At 32.8% G+C, this 10,134-nt stretch overlaps 1 protein-coding gene and 1 long non-coding RNA gene across 5 annotated transcripts; one reads left to right on the top strand and one right to left on the bottom strand.

Annotated features, from left to right (window-relative positions):
- Positions 1 to 578: 578 nt before the first annotated feature.
- LOC145070852 (uncharacterized) lies at positions 579 to 2,817 on the top strand. Of its 4 annotated transcripts, none has more exons than XR_013690112.1 (4): positions 579 to 854; positions 934 to 1,542; positions 1,622 to 1,706; positions 1,790 to 2,814. It is a non-coding gene; the product is annotated as an uncharacterized LOC145070852 (long non-coding RNA). The 4 variants fall into 4 exon arrangements; XR_013690111.1 differs by having other exon boundaries at positions 580 to 1,351; positions 1,444 to 1,542; positions 1,790 to 2,817; XR_013690110.1 differs by having other exon boundaries at positions 580 to 1,542; positions 1,790 to 1,879; positions 2,620 to 2,812.
- Positions 2,818 to 3,635: 818 nt separating this feature from the next.
- On the bottom strand, positions 3,636 to 8,281 carry ATMPK8 (Protein kinase superfamily protein). Its single transcript, XM_079017521.1, has 11 exons — positions 7,758 to 8,281; positions 6,835 to 7,237; positions 6,573 to 6,700; positions 6,308 to 6,367; positions 5,828 to 5,977; positions 5,582 to 5,737; positions 5,367 to 5,504; positions 4,946 to 5,019; positions 4,483 to 4,593; positions 4,139 to 4,385; positions 3,636 to 3,910 (listed from the first exon to the last, which is right to left on the bottom strand). Exons 1-11 carry the CDS (start codon positions 8,019 to 8,021, stop codon positions 3,839 to 3,841), a joined length of 1,803 nt encoding a protein of 600 aa, XP_078873647.1. The 5' UTR covers positions 8,022 to 8,281; the 3' UTR covers positions 3,636 to 3,838.
- Positions 8,282 to 10,134: the final 1,853 nt, after the last annotated feature.

The raw sequence follows: 10,134 nt of genomic DNA on the forward strand, positions 1-10,134 counted from the left end.
GAAAACGAGAATGGAAAGATAGCTAGATGAGATATTTTCTTCAAAAGTAGAGAGAGAGAGAGAGAGAGAGAGAGAGAGAGAGATTTGGCTTTTTTAATTTTTTTAATTTATCTTTTAATCAGAAAAATATTTAAATAAATAAATAACTAAAAAAAAGCAAAAAACAAGGGCAAAATCGTCTTTATAAAAAAAGTTCAAAGTAAATTGTACCAAACTCGCAACAAAATGGAAAGTTTGGACCTCAAGTGCTGGTCCAAACTTTTTTAAACCAAAGTGACAATTTTCAGCTAACCATAGGGACCATTTGTGCAGTTATATAATATATATATATATATATATATATATATATATATATATATATATATATATATATATATAGAGAGAGAGAGAGAGAGAGCGCTAGGTTCAGGTGTTTAAAGTAAGTATTGTGTTATTGTATACATAAATATGGGTCAATCATTTTAAAAGGGTAAATATGTAATCTTATATTTAATTAATTATGGTAAATATATAAATCAATTAATATCCCTTTAATTTAAGAATATTAGTTTTAAAACCTAATATATATCCTCACGTCCACCTCTTCTCTCTTCTCTTTTATTCATCGTCGCCCCCAACCTTTTCCCTCTCATCTCCCTCTCGTACACGATCAGTAACCATCGAGAAACCTTCATCGAATTTATCATCTTCTTCCTTTAAACACCACCGATTTCAGAATCGGGAAAAACTATTTACCCAATCGAGGTCTTTTAGATCCAGATTATTGCCCACCATAACTCTATGTTTTACCAAAAGAAACACCATTGCCATCTCCAGAACCAATCGCAACTCTTATTTCCCCAATTTTATGGCAGGCATGTGATCATTAATTAAAAAATTTTATCTGTCTGAAACTTTTATGCACAAATTTAGGGTGGATTCATTCTATTGCAGCTAAACAATCTGGATTACACAGGTGGATTGAAGAAGATGTTGACACAGTTGGGGCAGTCGACCACCGTGAACGACTGCAAGGCATGGGCGGAGGCACGTGAGGGCTAGGGTAAGCCCAGGCCCACCCTCAAAATTAATTTTCAATTTTTTTACTAGCCCAGGTTCCAGACATACCCTCTTTCATAGTTCAAACCCGTTGAATTAGGAAGTCAGAAACCCAAAGTAAAAGACAACGTTGCGTATGTAAGAGAAGAAAAACAACAACGCCAAATCAGAAGGTAGATTCGAAAGTTTGATTTTGCTTTTGTTTCTTCGTCGATCATTTCGGTGATGGAGTAATGCTCGCCGGAATGATGAGATTTCTTCCTGTGGTGAATCGGAAACGAGCAATTCAGCACCAAATCAATGTTCCTTACTTGTAAAAGCATCTTCAATCCCCTTCGTATTAGGTTTGATTCTATATTTTTTATCTCAACTTTTAAGAGGTTTTACTTTTTTCGTGGTTGTTAGGTGTAGAGTATTGCTCTATATGGAACAAAAATAGTTTTTCTACTTGCAAACTATATGACGATCAACTCTCTTACATTATTGCTCTCTTGTTCTTGTAAGGTTTGTTAATCAAGAATCACTACTCTAGATACAAACTAATTTTATAAATCAGTTGTTAAGTGTATTTGTTTATCAACAGGTAACAGGTCACGCATGATGCTAATGGAACTACTTAAGGATCAGGCTTTATTGCATTTTCCACTTCTGAGAAAGCTTCTAGAACAGTAAGCAGATATTTGCATTTATTATTTTTATTATATTCGAATAGTATATGTAAAAAGTTAAAATTTTGTATCTAATTTTATAGTTGAATGAGATGAATGGAACGATGGTTACTGGCAAGCCTCTTTATGTTGCATTTTCTCAACACAAAGAAATCAGAAGGGCAAGATTGCAGGTTTGTCTAAAAATTTTTTGTATACTGGATTTGTTGCATATATAGAAAAACTGAAAAAATATTTTAGTGGTTAAATTTGATTGCTTGCAAGCCTTTTTATGTTGCACTTTTAGTTATTTCTTGTTATGAATTCCAACAAGCTATAAAAACAAAACTTTTTAATAGTTAAATCACATAGAAAAACTAAAAAAATATTTGAGTGCTTAAATATGAACATTCATCCTGTTGCATTCTAATAGAACTTTTGGTGCTATTGGAACTAGTAAACTCAATTCATAGTTTTTGGGTATGCCAAAATGACTTGGATTTTGCCGACCAACTTCAAGATTTGGACCTAGTAGTTGCAGTTTAAGAACAACATTTCTTTATTATTCTTTTAAAAAAAGTTAGTTTCCTTTATTAGGTTCAAAACATGAAAATGGAACTGTCCTATTTATTTTTGCAAAATTCAATGTCAAATTGAAACCTTTCTAAGTTGGATGTTTTTGTATTATTTACTGTGTTTTTTTTTTGTAATGATGACGGTAGAACTGTAAGTAAGGTTTTGAAAACCAGCATTCTTAAAGAATATGAACTTAGTAAAGATTCTAATATGAACTATTATGCAATAATGTAACATTGTTATTTTTTATATCAGTATATTCTGTCAAAGTTACTATAATTTGTTTTATTATTTGTCATATTAAATCATTCTCACATATTTTTATTCTACATAATTTGATCTGCAATTATTCTCATAGAATGTGTGAAGGGAATGTGATGATCAAAGGCTTCAAGAAGTTTTTTTAATCAAAATATGTATAATTGTATTAAAATATATAAGGCTATTATTTTGTAAGAATATGTATGAATCAAATTTCTGTAAGAATATGTATGAATCAAATTTCTATGTTGGTGAATATATAAGGATCTTGTTATTTTTCAACTATGGTTCAAGATTGTTGTCTTTTTTCAAGAAATGTATAAGAATATGTATGAATCAAATTTTTGTAAGAATATGTATTATGTCAGAAATGTGTATCTTAGTGTTCTTATAAAATATTATTCTAACAAAATATCATTCTGACAGAATAAAATCGGATAGAATTAAAAAATACGTTAGAATTAAAAAAATCAGGTAATTCATAAAATCGGATTTTTAAAAGTAATAGAATCCATGATCCCTTAAAATATGCAAATTTCCTTTATTAAATCTATATTAATTGACTAAAATACATTTCTAGTTAAATTAGATGGTATTTTTCAATTATATTTAATTCAATAATATGTATTAATTACTTTCTTAAAATATGTAAAATAATTGGTCCATATTTATACATACAATAACACAATAATTACTTTGAATAGAATAACCTAAGCCTATATATATATATATATATATATATATATATATATATATATATATATATATAAAATAAATTAGGTTTATAATTTCATGTTATGTAGTTTTAATTTAAGGTTATTGTTTAAACTTAATTATTAAAAAAAATTATTTAATGCATGTCATGGTTACCATTCCTAGTGTGGCAAAAATAAACATGGCAAAATTGAGATGGCCGCTAATGTGACAAACAAAAAGGAATGGTAATAAGTTAATAAGACCACTCCCTCCCTCTGGTCTAAGAGGCACAACCCCCATGACCACCACTGGCATTCATCATATTCGGAATCAAATTAGCCTGACACAACTATGTACATTACAAGACACGTGACTTATACTAGACTAGTGGAGAAGCACTAGAAATTTAATAGCCAATTAAATAAAAAAAATTATGATAACCTTAAGAATAGTTGAAGGACAAAACATCTTAAGTCATGAAATCTTTGTAGTTTTATACTTGGTAACTTAAACATTGTATTAATTAACAGAATATCAACACCCTCAGGAGTCCTACCCGTGTAAGAAGCTAATCTCAGAACACGAAGACTAAAAATAGAGTAGCTTTTTCTAAAACATCGTCATGCTTTTAGAACAGCAAGCTTTTGTGTTAACCCATCAATCTCCTCTTGGTGTTCAGTTGTACCTTCTTCCTGCACCACCATTTTAATAGTTCATATAATTTGATGTGGAAAAAAAAAAAGTTGAAGTAGAATGCTATAAATGGGTAAAGTCCATAGTGTTGCGAATAATAAATGAAAGTAAACATGTAATAAAATAAATAATAGTAAGTTGGTCTGTTGTTGAAGGAAGTAGCATGTTATGTTAAAAATAATATAAAGTTGTTGAATGATATTTAGAAGTGAATGGTTGAAAGTTACCTGGGGATCTGTTCTTGTTCCCTGGACACCTATGCATTTGGAGGCACTGATACTGGCACTCTTCATCAAGCTGCGAGCGCTCATGTTTCCCTTTTGTTCATCTGCTGCTGCTGATGGATTGTCTGATACTCCTGTAGGGCTTGACGTGTCAAGTTTTGTAGCAACAGAAGCTGCATTCCGCTTTTCAGTATCATCAGATGTTTCTTTTTCTTTTTCTGTTTCTGCCTTGGGTGCAGGAACCCTTTCCCTGAAGAGAAAAATAAACATATAATATTAAAACATACTGTTACTGTATAAAACTTATTGCGAATTAAATTTGCTGATCATGTAGAGTAGAAACTTACCTAGGGAGTGAGGCATGCTGTCTTTGCAGGGGAGGAGTCGAGCTTTTCTCACCTTTTTTACCATAATGCTCCTCTAGATGTGCGAATTGTCGTTTAAACCGATCAACGCCACTATTGTATTTGTAAATTACAAACATGGGTGAGAATTTAAAATGGAAAATGTTATTTATGCATAAGAATAATCTTTTTCAGATGGATTAAAGCATTGGACTGGGACTTGGGACTCAGAACCATGTATGTCATTGTAATTTTTTTTTCTCCCACCCAAACACTTACAACAATGGGCTGCCTCTCGAGCAAAAGACATCTATCTCATCCTCTTCATTGAAATAGACCTAGAAATCAAAGGGCATTCACGTCTTTTCAACTGTTATCAAAACTAACATTTGGGTGGGGACAACTATTGTATTTGTCAAAGTCAAATACAGTACAACTTGTCAAGTGGGCCCAGAAAGCATATGACCTTGGGTACATGAAGCTAGTTTGTTCTCCACCACGTAAATATTCCTGAAGCATCTGAGGATGATACTCTAAAATCTGATACAATTACAAATAAGACAACCTTAACATTAACCAAGTTTTTTTCATATGAAGATTGCAAAAATATCCTATTCTAATCTGGCAAAATTTAATTTATCTACCAAATATTATCATTACTAATTTGTCACAAAAGATAACAGGAAGGCCTTGTACCGACAAAAATTGCAAATTTTTTTGTCTCACTTGAAAAGGTGAGACTAAGATTTGCTCTTAATCTCTATTTTGTGTGAAAGGAAAACAGTCATAGAAAGCATATCCCATGTGCATAATAAGAGCATTTGGTTGATGATATAAAAATTTAACTTCAAAATGATGTATCAAAAAAAAAAAAGTTGCAACCAAACCTCTCGATAGATGAGCTCTCTAACATCATCTTTTCCCAATTTCCTCCTCTCAAACTCAAACTCCATCTTTGATATGGCATGAGTTGAAGGTTCTCTCTCCACATTCGCCAAGCCTTGAAAGTAGGGATCCGCCAGTGCCTGCAAAAAGCAAAATCAATCCCCAATTCTTTCTTTCTTGTCAATTGTCATCTTTATAGAATCAATCATACACCTACATCTTCAGCTGATGGGCGATCCTTTGGATCAAAAGAAAGCAGGCGTTCCAATAGGCGAAGGGCCAAAGGATCCACATTAGGAAACTTGTGTGTAAATGGAACAGGCGCTTTCTTGCGCATATTACTAAGATACCTTCGTGCCTTTTCATTGCGAATCTGCACTTTTTTAAAGATTAGATATAACTCATTTGAAGCATCATTTTGAATGATATTAAAAAAAAAAAAAAAAAAAAAAAAAAAACCAACCCTTGCAATAGATTCAGAGGAAGGAGTGCCAAGCAAATCAGTCATGAGATCCAACTGATGAACTACATTTTTTCCAGGAAATAATGGTCTTCCAGTAAGAATCTCAGCAAATATGCATCCAATGCCCCAAATATCAATGCCAGGAGTATACTGCAAACAAGACATCACATGATGAAAAAAATATATAATTAAAAGACAAAAACAGTGGGCAGGTAGGTGCCTATGTAGTTTTTACTTTTCACATACACACACATTAAATAAATCTTGTTTCCTTATTACTATAATATCACAACGTAAAAAAAAACCACATTCAGTTTTTTGAAACAACTAGTAAATTCGTTTCAGGGTGAAATCAGTGTCAACAATTCTTAACAGCTTCAACAATCGGTGAATAAGTAATTTTAGCTTTAGAAGCTGTTAAAAAGGTAAAAAGTTGGACTACATAAAAAAAATGAAATGGAGGAGGAGGAGGCATTGTACTTTTGAGAAAAAGGATCCACAGAGTTCAGGAGCACGATACCATCGAGTTGCAACGTAGTCCTGCAACAATTAAATTAAATTAAATTAAATATTGAAATAAGAAGATACAAACATATGAGTATGACTGATGACACATACATAATCTGATAATCATAATCATATATTTCGATTTTTGAACAACAAACCAAATGTAGTAATATATTATATACAAATACAAATGAGAAAAGTGACTGAAGACAAAGCATACATATAGGTTTAAACATACCGTCCAGAATATGGCTGATGGTGCATCATTAAATGACACACGAGCAAGCCCAAAATCACAAATCTTCAATTTACAGTCAGAATTAGCAAGAATGTTTTTAGGTTTTAAATCTCGATGAAACACATTTGCTGCACAAATGACAAATAGTCAAACACAAAAGTATACATACATACATACATATATTTGCACCATTCTTTCATACAAGTATTTGTAGTAAGTAGGTATCAGGCTTGTAAATTATCAAGATAAAAAAAGAACCAACCTGCATGAATATATTTTAACCCACGAAGAAGTTGGTACAAGAAGAACTGATAATGTTCAGGAGTTAGATCATCATTTGCCCTGATAACTTGGTGAAGGTCAGATTCCATCAATTCAAAAACTACATAAATATCCTTAAACTCTCTTCTAGAAGGAGGGAGCATTATATGCTTGATTTCTACAATATCAGGATGCTTCAGCAACCGAAGGAGTTTGATTTCTCTAAGAATCCTAGTGGCATCGGAAACATGCTCAAAAACATCATTGATCTTCTTGATTGCAACCTTTTCGCCTGTGTGAGTATCAACAGCCGACCCCACAACACCATAACTTCCTTTCCCAATAACTTCTTGAACTTGGTACCTACTTGCCTCTCCATACTCTGTGAAGAACTCTGCTTCAATCTGGGTCAACAATAACAAACACACCTTTAATCCACAAAACAGAAACAAACTAGAGATGCATCTTGTTAATGCAGCCAAATGGGCCAAACTTTGTATTCAGTTGAAAGTCTGTTTTTATGCAACATTTACGTCATCTACAATGGGGTTGGTTAGACAAATCAAATCAACTATATTACAGTATACTTGTTCTTGTGGCCAGTGGGAGCCACTGGTCCTCATACTTACTCCCACAAAACTGTCAGTAGAGGGATCAACTTATCAACAAAAGCAAGAAGGAAAAGGACAAATGAAATCAATCATCAACTTATTCAATTTATCGTCTTGTTTGATGGTTAGTTTGTGTATTTTGCTATATATGGTTTGTTCTTTAAAACCCAGAGTACAAATTACTAAAAATCTATGACGTCATGAAAACAGCGACGTTAAGGATCCAAATTGACATGAATTAATCGCAGCAAAACTCATTACTGATATTCATAATAAAAGATCTGGAGAGCGTGAGAGATGAAAAGAAAGAAACCTTTCTGTTATGATCCATGGGGGCGGAAGGTGAGGGGAAAACAGGTGGAAAACTGATGCGTTTGGGAACCCTAATAACCTTAAGTGCAGAAAAATCAAAGTCTTCGGTAATGGTGAGTTGATTCGAAGATGATGACGACGAGGGTAATGATTTTGTTTCAGAATCGAGATTCACATGGCCATCAGGATTAGGAACAGAAGAGGATCGACGATTGTGATGGTGAAACCAACGAAGGACCCCGTCCACAAATGTTCCACTCCCCATAAAACCCGCAAAGACCTACAAGTTTACTAGTTTTCAAAGACAAAAAACTATCGATTCGTCTTTTGGTTTCACAGTCAATCGATCTCAGCATCCCCTGTTTCTTATAAATCAACAGATACAGTTGTCTCCCATGGAGTTTGCTTGATAAGGAAAGAGAGGAGGAAGATAGGAAAATAGAGCTGTCGCCGCGTTACGTGAAAGGGGAGAGGAGAGGAGAGGAGATGGGGGAGAAAGGTGAGAAGTGAGAGCTGAGATGTGAGATGTGAAAGGCGATAGGTCATAGAAGGGCCCACTCGTCGTGCTTTATTTTATATTTCATTATTGGCTGTCTTCATTTTGTCATATGGTTTTTATTTGTTGTCGCTTCTCGTGTCTATTAAAAAAAAAGTTCGATTTTTGGTGAACTGCAAAAATAGTCCTTCAGCTCTATACAATTTGCCATTCTTAGATATTTAACAACTCATATTTTGCAATTGTTTTTGAACGACATTATTTTATTATTTTATTATTTTATTAAGAAATAACAATATGTCATACATATTATAAAGATAATATCTCTAAATATTATTAAAAGAGAAACTTGATTACATCATCTTCAACAATCAAATTCATTGATTGACTTTCCTTTATAGTTTTCCACCATTTGATCAATTTGATAATGTCATCTAAAAAAAATTAAAAACTCCTTTTCTTTTGAAAAAATGTGTACACAAATCGTAACCTCTCCATAGTTTCCAAATTTGGATTGCACTAGTAACCTAAAATCACACAAACCTTAACCCTATTTCGGCTCCACCATTACAACTTACACCCGCGATGCTTTCTCTGCCGACAAATTATGTACACCATCAGCCATCCTCAAACAACATCTCTTCTGTCTCTCTCCTTTTTCTCTTGAGTCTCTAGCATCCATTTGTTACGAGTACCCTCCGTACGTTGTCGATTGACTCGGTTTCGAGCAAGAAACTGCAATATCAATGGTAGGTAAGCTTCACAATGTTCCCTTTTAGCACAAGGTCATCTCCTTGACAATGCTCACAATCTTAATCTATGGCTAATCCTTAAGATTAACTACATTTTTTTTATTTTAGTGTAGGATTTGGAGTTTCTGTTTAAATCATGACAGAGTTTGCAAACCTGCAATTGCAATTCCAAAGTTATTTAGAACAAACAGGTATTTTAAATTACTCTTAAGTGTTCAAAAAATTCTTTTGTTCATTATTAACCTAAAAATTTGTTTTTTCGTTTGTTTTAAAGAGTAAGTGAAGGTATTATCCATGGCTACCTGTGGATACCATAAGGTCGTGACAAAAATCAAGACTATATATAACATGGCCACCGCCTTTAGTTTGAGGTTTATTTTTCTATTTTTCATTTTGATTTCTATTTAATTCATTAATTTTTATTGAACTCGACTAAACCATTGTTTGTGATGTGAAAATGTCATTAACGGACAAGGAAAAGTTTAAAAGACACATTTTTAAAGTGATTTTATTAATATGCCCACCAATTGTTTGGTAAAATGCCTTGCTTACAAATTTTTCTTATCATCTTCAGGTAACTAACTTATCAATGCCACAAAAGTAATTTTTAACTTACTTGTTCTGATCTTTATATTTTAGTTTATTTTCATAATTTTATTGAATGATGTAGGAACAAAGCTGAAAGAAGTTGGTAAGTCTGCACTAACTAAATATTTCTACCGAATAACTCAATTGTCATATGAAGAACATATCGATCAAGAAGATGCTTCAGCATACAAGAGATCATTGATAAGTCCTTTACAACAAACTTAAGAAGTGAATAAATTCTAAAAGATAATCTACAAAGAATTTTATAATCAAAATGCATGGTCTTGATTATGCATGTGTTTTGGGCTACTGGATAATTACTCTGTACATGATTATGTGGGCTATTGCATTTGTCATTTTACAAAATTTAGATTGGTAAATCTTGGAGCATATGTGGGTTTCATGTTCGTTCTTTGTCGTCACTGCTATATTGGCACTACATGGTTGGATGTTGGCTATTGCATTCGTCTCCATTGTTTTTGGTGATTGATAAGTTAGTGTAAAAAAAAGGGGGGGGGGGGGGTGTCACACCCCCAAAACCT

The sequence above is a fragment of the Lactuca serriola genome, chromosome 8 (genome assembly GCF_051521515.1).
Source record: "Lactuca serriola cultivar US96UC23 chromosome 8, Lser_US96UC23_V15, whole genome shotgun sequence".
Classification (NCBI taxonomy): domain Eukaryota; kingdom Viridiplantae; phylum Streptophyta; class Magnoliopsida; order Asterales; family Asteraceae; genus Lactuca; species Lactuca serriola.